The sequence below is a fragment of the Amblyraja radiata genome, chromosome 1, assembly GCF_010909765.2.
Source record: "Amblyraja radiata isolate CabotCenter1 chromosome 1, sAmbRad1.1.pri, whole genome shotgun sequence".
Taxonomy (NCBI): Eukaryota; Metazoa; Chordata; class Chondrichthyes; order Rajiformes; family Rajidae; genus Amblyraja; species Amblyraja radiata.
The window spans coordinates 108072243-108091095 of record NC_045956.1 but is presented as its reverse complement, the minus strand read 5'-3'; the positions used below and the strand labels follow the sequence as shown (position 1 = coordinate 108091095).

At 40.0% G+C, this 18853-nt stretch overlaps 1 protein-coding gene across 1 annotated transcript in view; it reads right to left on the bottom strand.

Annotated features, from left to right (window-relative positions):
* Nucleotides 1–18853, bottom strand: part of cwh43 (cell wall biogenesis 43 C-terminal homolog) — a 69516-nt gene that overhangs the window by 26151 nt on the left and 24512 nt on the right. Inside the window, 8 exon segments of the mRNA XM_033034264.1 lie at nucleotides 1688–1823; nucleotides 4261–4366; nucleotides 4569–4660; nucleotides 6714–6830; nucleotides 11881–12135; nucleotides 14942–15024; nucleotides 17788–17840; nucleotides 17842–17928. Coding sequence (XP_032890155.1) covers nucleotides 1688–1823; nucleotides 4261–4366; nucleotides 4569–4660; nucleotides 6714–6830; nucleotides 11881–12135; nucleotides 14942–15024; nucleotides 17788–17840; nucleotides 17842–17928 — 929 coding nt within the window.

The following is an 18853-nucleotide window of genomic DNA, read 5'->3' as shown; positions in this document are numbered from 1 at the left end:
TTGTACAGAGCCCTAGCGAAACTACACCTGCAGTATTGTGTGCAGTTTTGGTCCCCTAATTTGAGGACGGACATTCTTGCTATTGAGGGAGTGCAGCGTAGGTTTACAATGTTAATTCCCGGAATGGCGGGACTGTCATATGCTGCGAGAATGGAGTAGCTGGGCTTGTACACTCTGGAGTTTAGAAGGATGAGAGGAAACCCATTGAAACATATAAGATTGTTAAGGGTTTAGACACGCTAGAGGCAGGAAACATGTTCCCGATGTTGGGGGAGTCCAGAACCAGGGGCCACAGTTTAAGAATAAGGAGTAAACCATTTAGAACAGAGACGAGAAAACCCTTTTTCTCACAGAGAGTGGTGAGTCTGTGGAATTCTCTGCCTCCGAGGGCGGTGGAGGCGGGTTCTCTGGATGCTTTCAAGAGAGAGCTAGATAGGGCTCTTAAAAATAGCAGAGTCAGGGGATTTTGGGAGAAGGCAGGAACGGGGTACTGATTGGGGATGATCACCCATGATCACATTGAATGGCGGTGCTGGCTCGAAGGGCCAAATGGCCTACTCCTGCACCTATTGTCTACTGTCACATAAAATAAAATTTAACATAAACATCCACCACAGCGGCTCCCCACATTCCTCACTGTGATGGGAGGTAATAAAGTCCAATCTCTCCCTCTTTCTTCTCTGCGGTCAGGGCTGTCGAACCATCTGCGGTCGGAGTTATCAAAGCTTCCACAGCCAGCGATCTGAGGCCCTCGTGTCGGGGAGATGGAACTCCCTCATCGATACGGTTGAAACTCACCATGGCTTGGAGCCCCGACTCAGTCTCTAACCAGGGGCCGCAATGTTGAAACTGGGCTCCAAGATGTTAAAGTCCACGGGGCTGCAGTTGGAGCTCTCCACAGTCGATCCCTGGCAAGGGAATCGCAGCACCACGATGGTAAGTCCACGCCGCGCCTGCGTTTAAGCGCCGGGTCGGTCTCCAGGAAAGGCCGCGCCACTCCACAATGGGGGACGGAGATACGACACCAAAAAAATCTCCTTCGAGGTAAGAGATTGAAAAAAGTTCCCCCTAAACCCCCCCCCCAAACAATCCAAGAAACACTCAAACATACTTTAACACGTGCTTAAAATAACAAAACAGAAAGAAAAGACAGGCTCGGCATTCATCGTCGTCAGCGCCCCTTGACGGAACCTTCGAGCGGTGCAGGCTCGAAGGGCCGAATGGCCTACTCCTGCACCTATTTTCTATATGCATTTAACTTGCCATTAATTTACCAGCAGATTCTGATTAATGAGTGTAATGGCGATTAATCATTACCGAAGAAGCAATCCACATCATTCCACTAAAGTAAACGAGGGCACATCAACACCATCTTATATTGTGGATAAAATGGAAAATACTATATATTAAATGTAACTGAAATAGCTTTTCATCTGTCAAAATAAATACTGTTTCAACATGAAGATGGCAGTAAACAAAATATTAGGGTAAAAATAAATAGCTCATACAGTGTCTAAAGGAAGACTGGAAAAGTTAGTTAAAACACTAGTGGAAAAGTTAGAGATAAAACACCAGTTCAAAAAATAAATAAAAAGAACTTTGTGCACAATGATCACATAGTCATTCAACCGGTAAAGCAACAGATAATAATATGATGAGGATGTGGAAATGGTTGTTGCAGGCTTACCCCCAGGTGTGATCTTTTGTGCTTGGACCAAAATCCATGTAAAAACCCAACTTCTCTCCCAGCCACATGGTGAGATCATTATTTCCCAGGAAAGGTTTAGAGGCATCACTTTCCAATATTGTTATTAAATCGGCACCTATCATTGATAACAGAGTGCTAAGAATGTTACAACCAACAGATGAGAATATTACACAGGAGAAGCTAATGCATACCTGAATTGTCCTGAAAACATAATCTGCAGCAAGATTTCAAGTTACTGAATCAGTTTACAAACACCAACATAGAATTGTTACCAAAGTGATGTCCATATCACAATTAGTTGCCATGATTTAAAAGCATTTAAAGAGGATCTGAACTTTGGCATGAAGCAGAAAATGCCGGAAGTTCAGGTCAGGCAGCAGTAAGAATTAAGAATTTAATTGTTTCCGTTGCTGGTACATATGATAATTAAACACTCTTGAGCTATGGGGAGGACTTGAGGTTGGTCACCTCTCATCAGAATTGGAAGAAATGAGAGAATCAAACTTTTTTTTAAATGCAAGGAGCTGGAACTGGTTCAGGGTGAACAAAAGGGAACAAAACCCTTTGAGAGATTGGAGGGCGGGAGAAAGTGAACAACACAAGTGTCACGAGCCAGTAAATATTAGTGAATAACAAAATGAGAGGTGTAAACAGGAGATGAATGAACTTTGAAAATACTAAAAGGAAGGCGATGCTAACTTTTGAATACATGTTGGATAGCTGATTACTTGAAATTGTAAGTTCTAACGATGTCAAAGATGAGGTGCTGTTTCCTAAAATTAAATTGAAATAGTATATAAGACCAAAACAGACGGCATACTGGAAGTGCGATGGGGGGGGAATAAAAGTGGCAACCAGGAGCTCTGGGTCACCTTTCCAGACTGAAGGGAGATATTTTGCAATATATTTGACTTGCCCAATGCAGGGAAAATCTCACTGTATGCACCAATAGTGGTTAACAGCAGTAAGGATGTAGAAGGAAAGTGGTACAAGTGAAAGTGAAAGTGGATTGATTGAGAAGGCAAATGGGTATTGGTGAAGGTGCAAGAATGAACCAGAGTGTACAGAAGCCACTGTTCCTTTGGAATACTCAGTGAGGAGGGGAGTGAAAAAGCAGGCATCATGTTCAATGTGGAGGTTAGTGAGCGGGTTGGATGGTGAGGACAAGGGGAATTGTATCCGTGTTATATGTGGGAAGAGAGGGGTGGCATGAAAACAGATGGTTGAAAGGCACAAAAATTATGGTGAAGAGAAAACTAATTGGAGTCATTTTGGCTGCAGGCAAACCATTATTGGAGGTTACTTAAATGGCAGATAGAAGCGGTTTAGCGAGCGTGAACTTGTAGCACCTCTCTCTCCTACGTGGGATATCAGCAGCTATTCCTCCCATATTAGATCTGTCATTACTTCCCACTGAGGTCTTCTCTCTTAAATCAGAATCCTAACATTTCTAATTGCCTGCACTCTCCTTCAATCACTTTAGCACACTGAGCTACGTCATAGAACAGTACGGCACAGGGCCAGGTCTTTCGGCCCACAATGTTTCCATGCCACACATGATGCCAAGTTAAATTAATCCGGTCTGCCTGCACGTGATCCAAGTAAGAATTGGCAGGCTTCACAACTATTTGATGAAAATGTGCAACTGCAGATAAATGTATCAGAACAGAATCAGAACACGGTGCAATGAACCATTATGACAGCACCAGCTCAAAGGAATAATCATTAGGGTGAGGTAACAAAAGACGCTCTGGCCTCACACCAACAATATTCACCCTAATTGACAACCAAGGTAGTCTAGCAATTCGGTTGTATTGTATTGAGAGACACAATAATCGATTGATCGCAACCCAAAGGTATGAACATTGAATTCTCCAATTCTATATAACCCTCTCCTTTCTTCCCTCATAACAGCCTGTTACCTGCCAGGCTTTGTCCTGCCCCCCCCTTCCAGCTTTCTTCCCCTCCATCCCCCCCTTTACAATCAGGCTGAAAAAGTGTCTTGACCAGAAACCTTGGCGATCTACATTCTCCTGAGACGTTGCCTGACCTGCTGAGCGATTCCGGCACTGTATCTTCTATTGTAAACCTTCTTTTGATTAATTGATTGATTGTTTGAAAGATACAGCATGGAATCAGGCCCTTCGGCCCTCTGAATGCATGCCAACTATCGATCACCCAATAGTTCAAGAAGACCACATCCCATCAATTTCCCAATTAGGAATATACATTGTTCTGCTGGAGATGCCCATGAAAGAATTGAAAGGAAATTGGTTTATGCAACAATTTAAAATACAGTAGCATCTGGATACCAATTTCTGTGGAACAAAAGGCAAGCGAAACACCTCAATTTTGCCAGCAATACCCTTAATCTAAGAATGCCTTTGGAACCATTCATCATCCAGGAATCAACATCTTCCAGGGAAGAGAACGGGGAAAAATAGCAACAGAAATAAATGCAAAACATGTCAGTAAAATGCTCTTCGTTTTTAAATTTCAAATACGTACATATGTTCTTGTTAAATTATCGGTGCTTAAAACAAAATACATACCTGTTTGTTCAATAAACTCAGCAGATCTTTCCAAACTTGGCCAACCTTGATTGTCATACCCAAATCTGTAAGACCATATCATAGCAGAGAAATCTTTCTTCACAGGCTGGTCACAAAAGGTAGAGACAATGGAAAAGAAACTGAATTAAACGTATGGAGGATAATCATAGCGTAACATTAAATAAGTTATTTTGCCATTTCAGAACACGATGATATACAGTAGGCTTCCTATATATATGTTCATGCCATGATTGTTCAGGTTTGGTTTCTTCATTATATATACAATTGCAAATAAAAACCTTACTCACCAGGATATCAGCTGGGTTGAGTAATTTCTTCTGATGCAATATGAATCGATGCCCTAATCCCAACAGACCCACTCCTACAAACAGCCAAAGCACTAAACAGGAAAGCAAAAAAAATTAGATAAGGAAATTTGTATTACAATTATGAATTTTCATTTCAACAATAGTTACTAGCAAGCCAAATATTGTAAAATATTCAATAACAATGATTCTGTTTTTCAGTACATATTATTGACATTCAGTTCGGCAAAATGCTTCATTTTAAATTCATGCGTTACAATAGGTGTAGGAATGGGCCATTTGGCCCTTCGAGCCAGCACCACCATTCACTGTGATCATGGCTGATCATCCAGTTCCTGCCTTCTCCTCATATCCCTTGACTCCACTATCTTTAAGAGCTCTATCTAACTCTCTCTTGAAAACATCCAGAGAATTGGCCTCCACTGCCTTCTGAGGCAGAGAGTTCCACAGATTCACAACTCTGAGTGAAAAAGTTTTTCCTTATCTCTGTTCGAAATGGCCTATCTCTTATTCTTAGACTGTGGCCCCTGGTTCTGGACTCCAACATTGGGAACATGTTTCCTGCATCTAGCGTGTCTAATCCCTGAATAATCCTATATGTTTCAGTAAGATTCCCTCTCATTCTTCTAAATTCCAGTGTATACAAGTCCAGTCGCTCCATTCTTCCAACGTATGACAGTCCCGCCATCCCGGGAATTAACCTCGTGATAGTAAATAGTATTCGGTGAATTCTCAGCTGCTGGCATCCATGGAGATGGGAGGCAATATTTGCATGGATATGCTGGGTGCACACGAATTGTGCAAAATAACCATTACTGTTCATCACATTAGTATTCCACGCATAAACCTTTAAATAAAATGCCAAACTGCTGATCATTTCCGTATATTTCTAAATAACAATGTTTTACACTGCAATTCCAGGCCAAACAGTATCAATGTAAAACATAGCAAAAATAAATCCAATGAATGACTACTCACCATCGCACAAAGCGCTAAATCTTCAGAGGATGTTGCTGCTAATCAGCCTACATCTGCAGTCCATATACAATACAAATATATAAATAAGTAAAATTGTCTTTCCACAATTTCTTCCAAAAAAAAATGAGATTGCCTAACATTTTTAGAACATTTTGTGGGATTGCATGAGAATTCCAGGTGCAAAATTTAAGAAAACCCTGGGATCTATTGATTAGTGAACCTAACATCCAGTAATGACATTACTGGAGAAGATTCTGAGGGATAAGATATACAGTATATGCATTTGGATAGACAAGCTGATTAGGGAAAGGCAGCACCGGTTTGTACATGGGAGATAGTGTCTTACGAAATTGATTACGTTTTTTGAAAAAGTAACCAAAAAGGTTGACGAGGGCAAGGCTGTAGATATTGTTCAGCAAAGCCTCTGATAACATAAGGTTCTGCATGGTAGGCTGCTCTGGAAAGTTAGATCGCATGGGATCCAAGAAGAGCTAGATTGGGAAGGATGAAGAGATGAGGTTAAGAGAGCTTAAGTCAGGATTGATACATTTGCAATGGTTTCTTGGAAAGGTAACAAACATGGTGGATAGACGGGGACTGGTAGATGTTGCATATTTGAATTTCCATTTTATTTAATTACAGCATGGAAAGAGGCCCTTCGACCCACTGAGTTCACTCCGACCATCACATTAACACTAGTTCTTAGTTATCCCACTCTCTCCGCCACTCCCAACATATTAGAGGCAATATTACAGTGGCCAATTAACCAACAAACCCATGCATCTTTTGAGATGAGTGAGGAAACTGGGACACCTGGTGGAAACCCATGCAGTCGCAGTGAAAATGTGCAAACTCCACGCAGACAGCACTTGCAACCAGGTTTCTGGACATGTGAGGCAGTAGCTCCACTAGCTGCACTGCTGATAAGGTGCCACAGAAAATGATATCCCACGTTGGGGCAAGGGCAATATATTGACCTGAATAGGGTGAATGGAAATTGGCGGAAAACGGAGTTGGGATAAATGGACCATTTTTAAGATCAGCACTCAGACGTTTTTGTGGGTGCTGGAACTCATTTACATAATCTTTTATACACGTTAAATGGAAGTACAGGTATAATGACTTTGCAGTTATAGTTATGCCACTTACATTGTTTGACACACTTTGTCAAGAGTTTGAAATGTGCCACATTTTTGCCTTCTGTTGCAAACAATTTAGGTCGTTGACCAAAGAATAATCCCAATCCAATCAAATGCATGAGTGTTCCTGGAAAATGAAGAAAATAACAGGTTTAGCCCCTAGCGTCACTACAGGACAGGCAGCAAGCATTGAGGCCACTGAAAAATGTAACTGAAAAGAAATCTATGGAACGATACAAGTATATCCTCACTAGACTTTCTCTAGCATCTCTGTGAAGTGAACCAGGATTGTCTGCTCTACTCTAGTTTTACCATAATTAACGTTTAATAAAGGTTCAGCGTAATCTTCTTAGTGACACTTTCTGGTAATCTAAAGTATCATTTATGTAGCCCACCCTCCCATATGCTTTATTAACAGCTTTTTTTTTTAACATATCAAGTCATGTATTAAGACTTATACAGAGATATCCAAGTGTGGAATGGAAAACCTTTTGAATTGTGCTATTTAGTCTATAGGATCTCCTCTTGCTGTTTCTGTCCACTTTCCTGTTCACTTGTCAGTCCACTGCTTACCTTTTTAAAGTCTACTATTAATGTTCTCACTGTTTGCCAGGTACCCCAGTTTAGGACACCCTCAAATTTGGTACTGTCACCTTGTACAGTCATGTTTAAGCCATTTATACTATGACAACAATATATATCTAAAGTAGGATAGGTTCCAGTATTGATTCCCAGAGTTGACATTGTTTATTGTCCTCTGATACAAAAACATTTGTTAACCTTGAGGCTCTAGTTTTTATCCTTAAAACAAATGTATTATTTCATTCTGCCACTTATCCCTTTTCTTCCTTAGATTTGAATTTTGCTCAGCAGCCTATTTTATGCAACTTTACTTCAAAAAAAAAACCAGTGATGCATCCAGAACGTTACCCTATCAAAAAATTCAATCTGATTAGCCAAGCATAATTTGTTTTGTGACAATCTGTGCTACATCTCCCTAATTATTTTGGATTTCTCCAGGTGACCTAATTTCACCCCTACTCTCACCACTAATTAATGAGATGCCCCCCACAGATTTGCCACTAAGCAAAAACCTCATCATTGTCAAGGTTAAATCCAGCAGATTAAACTTGCTGAATTTGTTCTTTAACTCTTTTGGAAAAAGTGTGCAATATTTGCAGTTCTTCAACTCTCTGATATCATCCCTTTAAATAGGGAAGGCTGGAGATTCTAGCCCGACCCTCTCTAATGTTCATCTGTTCTTTTCTCAGTCTCCTTGGTCCAGAGCAGGTGATTTAGGTGCTTAGTTTATACACAAAATCTATTTAGGCATCTCATCTACTATGCACAAGGTTGTATTTGCAGTTACGGATGTATCCCCAAACTTCCAGTCTATCTTGTTGGAGCACTCACATTTTTTAACCTGTACTTTCTCGGTAGCTGCAACACTGAGGTATGAAGCCTATTCCCAATGGTTAGACAGGGCAAATAGAGATTCTTTTCCATTAGTAGGTCTCTGTTTATTTTCTCTTTTGTTATACCTGTCATGCAAGGTATTATCCACATGGATCGCATGTAGAACAAAGGTTTTCATGTATCTCAGTACGTGACAACTATGACCAATTTCTGTTCGACTGAGACGTGCACATCCTCTACACAAATCATCAAGTATCTGTCCTGCCTGCTGCATCCAGGCACATTCACCTACTTGATCGCTAACCAGTCTACTTTTCTCCTCACTATCCAATAACTGGTTATATGCCCACAAGATTTTAGTATTCTCTATTATGTTAGGGCTAACCTGTATTTTTTTTTTTGTCACAATCTTTATTTCCTTCCTCTCCTCCTATCAGCTCTCACTCGTATCATCATCTTGATGTGTTTTATATGCTTCCTTTTTGCTGTTACACATTATACTAGATCAGATTTCAGCATTTAGGGAATTCTAATTCAGGTCCCCATATGTTTCCCTCTCATGGAAAAGTATCTCTTCTCTTTAAATGTTATCCATTGTTTTAATATACTTTCAAAATCAATATTAGAATTCTAATTACACTTAAGGGTAGATCCCTTTTTGAGTTACCAATTTCAACCTGATAAATATCCCTGCTGTTTCCTCAAATGTTGTTCCCTAACACTCGGCCAATGAGGTCCACAATATTTCTGAAATCCGGGCAATACCACTTTTCATCCAGGGGGCAGAAACATAATAATTAAGAAGGTTTTCCAAAGCACATTTTAGAATTTAAAGTTATATTTAATAAATAATGAATTAAAGCCCTTTATTATCTCAGTCCACAGTACTTGCAGCTCAAAGTTCCCTAAAAATTTGCTCCTTCCAACAATTTAGAGGCCCAGTAAATTAGATTCACAACCCTGTAGGAAGTCAAGTCAAGTCAAGTTTATTCGTCACATACACATACAAGATGTGCAGTGAAATGAAAAGTGGCAATGCTCGCGGACTTTATGCAAAAAAACAAACTACAAACAGAATGGAACAGAATCCCATATACTTTTACATATTAAATATTGTGGGCGGAAGGAAAAAGGGAAAAAAAACAGCAATTAAAAAATAAAGTTAGTCCCTGGTGAGATAGGAGTTTACAGTCCTAATGGCCTCTGGGAAGAAACTCCTTCTCAACCTCTCCGTTTTCACAGCATGGCAACGGAGGCGTTTGCCTGACCGTAGCAGCTGGAACAGTCCGTTGCAGGGGTGGAAGGGGTCTCCCATGATCTTATTGGCCCTGGAGTTGCACCTCCTGATATATAGTTCCTGCAGAGGGGTGAGTGAAGTTCCCATAGTGCATTCAGCCGAACGCACTACTCTCTGCAGAGCCTTCTTGTCTTGGGCAGAGCAATTCCCAAACCAGATTGTGATATTTCTGGATAAGATGCTTTCCACAGCCGCTGTAGGAAACTCCAGTTCCTGGTTTAAACTGGAGATAGGCACAAAATGCTGGAGTAACTCAGCAGGACAGGCAGCATCTGTCCTGGAGAGAAGTAATGGGTGACGTTTCGGGTCGAGGTCCTTCTTCATATTGCTTATATCCATTCCTTCTGTCCAGAGATACTGCCTGTCCTGCTGATTTACTCCCGAATTTTGTGTCTATCTTAACCCTTCACAACCCTATTAATCAGAGCAAAAGAACAACCAACAACTGACTGGAAACAATCCTGTTATTAAAAATGTGTGCATTTGTGTAAAATTGAACATGATATTTTAGTTTATTGCATCGACAATATGAAAATGAAAGTAAAATAGAGGGATTCAAAGGGATGGTTAATTCTCTGTGGCAAGATTATTATTGTGAAATAATCAAACAGCAGCTACAACCCAGAGAAGGCTTTCTCATGGGATGTATGATGATGGAAGCAAATTAAATGAATGCATTTCAGATTTCATTATCCACCAATGTAGGTTAATCCAGCACTATGAAGCAAAGCACTTTTCCACACCATGATTAAAAACAGCAAAGTGCAAAATATACAGAAAGTGGAAAAAAAATGACAATAACTGGTTTAGATAAAAATCTGTTCCCATTTGCAGATGCTTTGTAATTCAGGAGCCACTAAATTCAAAGCGATGGATGAAAAGCATTTTTTTTAAATATGGAGTGAATTGTGATCTAGAACTGAAGGTGGTGGAAACAGTAAATAAGGCTTTTCAAAAGGGATTGGTTAGGCACTTGGGGGGAATAATTTGAAAGTGTTAAGGAAAAAGCAGAGACAATACACAGATAGGGTAAACATTTAACAGCAGGCTTGTACTTAGGATTAGAGCTCTATTCATTCAGCAATCACTAGAACAAGCAATCTACATTCAAGTCAACAACATCAATTTGTTAAATCTGTAATTTCACCTCTTTCTGAGCTAATGCCGCACTAGAATTTGATGCCAGAAGTACTGTCAGCATCCCAATATCTTGCCCAGTGCTCTCAAACAATTAGTCAGCACACTGGTGGGTAGGTAACAGAACAATGCCTTATCTACACCTTGCCAACACATTTGTATCAAGAAAAGTCAATCAGAATTGAAAAATTGGGGACTACATGTGGATTAAAGTTCAGATTCTTCAGTGCATCTGCCACATAAAAGACAGAGATGATAGAACAGGGATATCATAATACAGATTATTCAACCTGTCCCCACTTTTTTCTTGAAATCCTGCAAATTATTCTCTCCCCTGCCTAACCAATCCCTTTGAAATTATCAATTAACTGTTTCTTTCACCTTTAGTTTTAGACCACAAGACACTTTCTGTTTAGCAAACATTTTTTCCTGGGATTCCTTTTATCCATCACTTTGAACTCAGTGGCTCCAGAACCTCAAACCATCTGAAATGAATTGAAACTTGCTTCTATTTTATCTAAACCAGTTATGATAATACTGTATATACCTGTTAAATCTCCTCTTAATCATCCTCATTTCAAGGAGAACTAAGCTTTTCCACTCAAAATAAATAAACTTGTTTGTCACATGAATCCTATCCACATACATGGTCAGATACCTTGGTGTACATGACTCACGGAAGCTCACCATACTGCTCAAAGGGAATCCTCCATGATGTTGTCCTAATTCAAGTAATGTATGTCTTAGTCTGAAGAAGGGTCTCGACCCGAAACGTCACCCATTCCTTCTCTCCAGAGATGTTACCTGTCCCGCTGAATCACTCCTGCATTTTGGGTCTATCTTCAAGTAATGTATAATTCATCTCGAATGGTTGCAAATCTTCCCATATCACGGTCAGTATGAACACAAAAGATCAATTTTCTTACCTGCCTGCTCTACTTATTTTAGATAATCTTAGCCTAATGGTCTGCTTGTTTAGAGTCAAGAGTCATTGTCATAGTATGGACATAAATGTAAATAGTGTTTAATTATAATAGTATGGACAATGCAACAATGACATTCTTACTTGCAGCAGCTTATCAGTCTTGTAAAAACAATACACAGGCACTAAACTTGATCTTTTGACCCTGAACCAAACATTTAAAACAAAAGTCACTACAATTCATGATTGGAATAGCTAGATAGATATATTTATATTTTTAAAGGGCATAAAAATAGGAAAAATGAATTAAAATGAATTAAAACCTTTCTTTAATGTATTTAGCAACTGGCAGTAATATGCCTCTCCCTCCCTCATTTAATTAATATCTTACTTCGAATCACTTACCCAAAACCACCATTGTTTTCTCTCTTGTGATGGCACCTCCAGGTACAAAGTTGTAAGCTACACACCACACTGTGCTGAAGATCTCCAGCAAATACACCAGCATCGCCGTGCCCATGGCCTTTCCTGGGCTTCCTGAACTGATGAGACGTTCAATTAGGTGGGGCCAGAGCGACATGACATAAACGGCCAACACAGTTCCTGCAGCAAATGCTCCTTCCCTCCGAAGGTAAAAGAGACAAATTGCTGATACTACTCCTGTAACGGCAATAATAAAAATCTATTACCATAACAGAAATCTCCTTGCTATCCCTATGCAACCATTATTCAAAACAAACACTTGTAGAATTAGTCTGAATTGCATTCAATAAAGTTAGCCTGCCTGCAAATGTTTTCGCTGCTGAAATCAAGGATTGCAATTCCAGTAAAAGGCAAATCTTGCTGAGCGGTTCTAGTTGGAACTATGGCACAAAAAGGAACTAAAAATATTTTAATCAAAATATATTTGCCCATTTTGCAGCATTCCACCACCCACCCCTCCCTCACAAATAAGCTACTGAACTAATTCCATGCACCTCATTCCTACAATGTCCAATTTTAAACTGCCCGCCTTCCTTTAAACAGAACTCTTGGGCACTGCTCCAGTTTAGTTTAGAGATACAGCACGGAAACAGGCCCTTCGGCCACAGAGTCCTCGCCGACCAGCGATCCCCGCACACTAACACTATCCTACACTAGGGACAATTTTTATTTATAGAAAACCAAACCTGTACTCCTTGGAGTGTGGAGGAAACCGAAGATGGAGAAAACCCACGCGGTCACGGGGAGAATGTACAAACTCCGTACAAACAGCACCCGTAGTCTGGATCGAACATGGGACTCTGGTGCTGAAAGCGCTGTAAAGCAGCAACTCTACCATTGCACCACCGTGCCGCACCACCGTGCCGCACCACGGTTTCAACAGTGATTTTTTGACAAATTCAGTATTTTTGCCATCTACTATCAAAAGATTTTTTTTAGTTGGCTGTTTTTGGGCTTGCTCGATACTTGCAACCCCCTCTACATCTGATTCGGCCATATCCATCCTGATTTCCATTGGGAAGGGCCACAAAAAGGCTGCCTTTCCCAACAAAGTTTCAATTAACACTCTTGTAGGTATTCACTAAATTGACCTTGGAGGAGACGGATGCTTTAAAGTTCAGATGACCTATGCAACACTGAAAGTACCACAACAATGGACCTTTAGGGTCCATGCTTAAGACTATGCTTTTAAGAACTTGAAACGTGAAAGGTACATGATGGTGTCAGAAACATGACGACTGCGTACTGCCTTGGTGAAGTCTACACTACAAGCATTGCACTTTTGTACTTATTTATGATTGTGCTTTGTATAGTATTATTTAACTGAATAGTATGCAAAATGAGGAATTTCATTGTGTCTAGATACATACAATAAAAAATACCATTGAACATTGAACTACATTGGAGATTTGCTAGATAGACAAAAATGCTAGAGTAACTCAGCAGGTGAGGCAGTATCTATGGAGCGAAGGAAATAGGCAATGTTTCGGGTTGAGACCCTTCTTCAGACTTGCTAGATTGGATTATCTTCAACAAATTCAACAAATATTCCAATACTTATGTTGGACTTGTACAAGATACTCCCCTATTGTGTTGTAATCTTTAGTCACTTGGATTGTCTAATTTTACAATAATCCTCCTCCTTGAAGGATTCTTCTTCATGTTTGTACATGAACTATAGGGAAGCATTGAAGGCAACTCCCATCTCTTGAAATGGATGCCAAGGAAAATGAATAATGATATATCACTGTTTTTCTGTCTCATATAAGAATTTCTCTGGCTTTTAACACACAAATTAGGCATTGAGCTGAAACAAAATTGGCTATTGGTGATAACATAGACCATTTTATGGCCTAATCCAAATAAGTCTCACACGCCCAATGCAGCTTTGATATAAATCATTCTTTGGCAGTGAACCAGGACAGTAGTCTTGAATGCAACTTTAACTAGGAAACGAGCCAATAAATTCCTCAACTTGGTTTCCAGTTCCCACTTTGCCCTTCCCTCCACCAAAAATTTAGACTCTCTAACCCTCCATCTTATCCATTTGTGTTAGTTAATTAAAACCATCTCAATCAAATAAACCGCAGAGAAATGCAAAACTTGTAGAATGAAAATTATTGTCTAATATTTCTGCACAAAAAATCATTTCTTCAAAACCATTTGTCGCATAACTGAAGGGAATATACTGTTTCTGCATTTATATTATGCTTTAGTGAAATCAATATGTTCCATAACATTTACACCAATAAAATACTATTGAAGTGGTTATAATTTTCATGGCATGTTTCCTTGTTACTCGAGGCATAGTTTTCCATTGTGATCAATTTGGCTTTTGTTATTGACCTGAAACAGTGGAAGATGAATTGCATATATCTTAGCAATAGTTATTTTCACTGCAAAATCAAAGTCTCCGGCTAGAGAACCAACAGTTGGCAGCATGGCCAAAATAAGCATAAATACATTTCACTTAAAGCGGTGCTTGTTTATGAAATTAATATAATTTATTAATGGCTCACGTTAAATTAGAGAGCAAATTTCAGAAAATGGCACATCTGATTCATGTCCTGATTAAGCTCATCGCAAAAATCGGATTTGCTACAATGCAGCATGTAAATTATAAGCATTGCAGCAATGAGCTGTGGTTTGATTTCTAAATACTATTTACCAGTATCAGCTAGGGCAGATGCAGACGATTTATTGGGTCTCCGGTGAGGTGTGACCATCAAATTCCTCTGTTGTGATTAATGCTCTGTATCTCATGATATCTGCCAAATGTATGCTTGTGAATCGTGAATGAGAGTAGAACTGAAATAGCTATAAATGCTACATGGTCAAAAAGCTAGCTGACCATATTGACTTGCTCACAAGAATATCAGCTTTGTTTAATTATCATGGGTCTGTAGAACAACCCAAGTCTACAGTGGGAAAGAGAAAGATGGGGGGGGTGGGTAGTCCCATACCTATCCTGCAAACCCCATACCTATGAGCCAAAGGACAACGTTGTTAACAGAGACTCGAAATGATAACATCACACCGATAGCCAGGGCAACCAAAATCACACCCCTGAAAGAAAAAGAAAGTTGTTTTATTTGAAAAGCATATTTTTAAAAATCATGTTTCTGACAATATATTAATTAAACTTCAAAACACCTCACCTCCGGCAACATTTTGAATTTCTGAAGTACGTGGGGATTGGAGTAAAAGAATAATGCAGCAAGTAAAAGAGCAAAAATAAGCAATAGAAAGACAGCTTATAACAAAAGCCAAACGTACATGAGTGCAAAAGAGAAGGTAAAGGGGGAAACAAAATCCCTCCTTCAAAAAGAAAGGAATTTCTGATCTTTTAATACTATCATTGTTCTAAGAGTGTGGATCCATCTCATTTTCCGATGATCTACGTAGGCTAATCAGTGATCATGAATTCCAGCAACTGATATGGGGGGGAAAGCCAAATTATAAATACATGGAAAACAAGAAAAATAAATAAAATCTAAGCAAAAATCGTTGATACAAAAATCCAAAACAAAAAACAGGAAATGTTTAAAGCAGTGAGCAAGAATTGACTTTTCAGGTCAAAGACTCCTTATCAGAATAGGAAATAAAGTCAAAGTCATATGCACTTGTACAATGAGGTACAGGTACAATGAAAAATCTTGCTTACAGCAGCATCTCAGGCATATAGACTCAGTCAAACATACAAAAGCAAATTATACATAAATGACACATGACATTTCTAAAAGAAACAGGACTGCAAAAACACAATGAAAAAAATAACCAAGTTCATGCTAGTGCAAGAGGTGGACTGAAGTGTTCCATTGTCAGGGTAGGATTAGGATTGTGCTGATTAGTTGAAGAACCTGATAGTTGAAGGAAAGTAGGTTTTCCTGAACCTAGTGGTGTGAGACCACCAGCCCCTGCTGTTGCACTTGGAGCTGCTGCAAGTAAGAATTTCACTGTTCCGTTTCAGGACAAAGGAAGCAACAACATTGAATCATATCAAGTTGCAGAAAGGGGGAAAGAAGAAGAGACAAGAGGATGTCTGTGATAGGGTTTAGACCAGGCAAAAATAGAAAAGCGAAAAGAAAGAAACTGAAGCAGAGACACAGCAGAAAATAGAGTGGTTATTTGAAGTTGTTGATTTCAATAATATCCTAAGGGCTTCAACTTACCCATGTAGAAGTTGTGGTACTGTTTCCTTGACATACAGTAACATAGGACATTGTAAGAGTGATGTTGGAACCGAAGACAGAAATCAGAGTAGGATAGAAAATTAAAATACCAGGTGACTCTCGCAGACTGAATGGAGGTACATTGCTGCGCTAAGGACTTAATATTGAACAATTTCAAGTAACTTCCCTGTTTTACCTTCCATACACATGGCTGTACTCCTCAATTTTGATTTGTTTCTTTTTACCTTTTTGTACCTAAATGCTTATTTTTTCACAATTGTCATGCAGTGTATACTGCATCAGGGTTAAAAATGATACATCAGGTTTTTTTAAAGTCCACCAATTTATTAGAAAAAGGAGAATGTCCTATAATGTCAATTACTGCTTTACCAATGTTTTTCTCTTGTAGCACACATTTACAGATTCAGCTTTGGTGGAAATGTAACATTATTTAACCCGTTCCTCCTCCAATCATGCTCCTTCAAGCAGCCAGCCTCCAATATCATAACTTAGAGGTACTCACCCCACTTAATTTGGAACAAGCGCAGCCAAATTATTGGCATGGAGGGCCTATGCAGATGCAACAAAAGAGGTAAGTGCTCGTAACATTTATTTGTCTCGAGGCAGCGAGATCCTGCTGAGTTTGGGAAACTCGATCTACGTAGCCATCACCTGCTCATCTCTTCCACTGCAAACCTAATCCCCTCCAGCCGCCATCACCACTAGGCTCCCTGAATGCAGTCATGTTCAATTCCCAAGATCTCAAACACCGCCACCTTCTCTCCCAATTGCACATCCAAAGAAATTTAACAAGCAGCACCAGGAGGGCTCTTATATTCAAAGTCACTTTGTGGACCTTCTTGGGCTAGCTCCAGCTTGTTGGTTGAATGATTTTGCAACCCGAGGCTCAACACCAGGTGCTCCTTGGGCATATCCGATCAAGAATAAGGATTGCAAATGAACGGTTCAATAACTGGAAATGAAAACAATGTCTGAATGCAGGAGTTGACAACTGAGCACTTCAGGGCCCAATGTTAATGCACATTTAAAATTCACAAACAGCAATGCCAAAACCTGAAATAAAGAAAGGAATATTGGCAAGTACCCAACAAGTCAGGCAGCAACTGTGGAAATAGCCTTAATCAAAAGTTAGTCATAGAGTCATGGAGACTCATAGAGTCAATGCCGTTATATCTAATTTGAGTTAGAGACATAGTCATTGAGCATGGAAACAGGCCCTTCAACCCATCTCCTCCATGTCGACCAAGATGCCCCATCATCACGTCCCATTTATCTGCTTTTGGTCTATCGCCTTCTAAACCTCTCCTATCCATGTACCTGTTCAAGTGTCCTTTAAATTTGTTATCGTACCTGACTTAACTACCTCCTCTGGCAGATCTTTCCATACACCCACTTTGTGAATAAAAATGCCCATCAGGTTCCTATTAAATCTTTCCTTTCTCACCTAAATGCTCTGCTGAAAAGTTGTGAATGATCATGGCAGCACATGCAGGTCAGAGTCAGGATTATAAATCCATAATGAATTTAAAATACATCTCATCTTTACAATCTTTACATGGGTCCTGCTCCAAAAGATATCTACTGCAACACAGGCCTGGGACTCTAAATTGAGTTTTTCCCACAACCCCTGCCTTACCCATAGGGATTTGGATCTGGTCCAGCATTTGGGTGGCCACTCACTGCCCACCGAGGAAACGAGCGAGACCTCTCCAAAGATCCAGTGTGTGAGGAACTGCAGACTCCCAAACGCAGCCCCACTCACAAGCCAATCGCGGCACTACCAGGATGCGGTCTTTTCACCGATGATTTCATCTCCTCTTCCATCTGCGGCAACTTCTGAAAATCTGTCGCGGATAACATTTAATTTTAAATAATTTATGACAATGATCATTGTAATAATTGACATTTCTTATCAATTACCAGCAGGTGAGCCCAAGGAACTGAGACATTTTGGATGACTTGGTCAGTTGAATACTCTCTCAACAACAGGTGGAAGCCAAATAAACTACAGATGTGAGAATCCACAATAAAAACAGAAATGCTGGATGAACCCAGCCAGTCAAGAGGCATCTATGGAAAGAGAGCAGACACAAATGCTGGAGTAACTCAGTGGGTCAGGCAGCATCTCTGGAGAAAAGGAATAGGTGACGTCTCCGGTTGGAATCCTTCTTCAGACTGTGGAAAGAGAAACTAGTATCATTTCAGGACTCTCAGTCTAAAGAAGGGACTCAACCCGAAATGTCATCCATTCCTTCTCTCCAGAGATGCTGCCTGTCCCGCTGAGTTACTCCAGCATTTTGTGTCTATCTTCGATGTAAACCAGCATCTGCAGCCTTCCTACACCTAATATGTCAGGTCTCAGGTTGAAGGCTCTCCCTCCAATGATGCTGCTGACTGACAGCTGAATTCTTTCACCAAAACAAAGTGCTGGAGGAACTCGCAAGTCAACAATATTGTGGAGGGAATAAAAAGCGACATTCCGTCTGCAGAAGGATCCTGACCAGAAATGTCACCTATTCATTCCCTCCACAGATGCTGCCTGATTTGCTGAGTTCCTCCAGCACTGCGGTAGAGAATTTAGCTAGTCAGTCAGCAGCATCTGTGGAAGGAGAGCCTTCAACCTATGCCTGAAACTTTAATTGGTCTCTCGTTCCACTAATACTGCTTGACTGGCTGGGTTCTTCCAGCATCCCAGTTCCTTG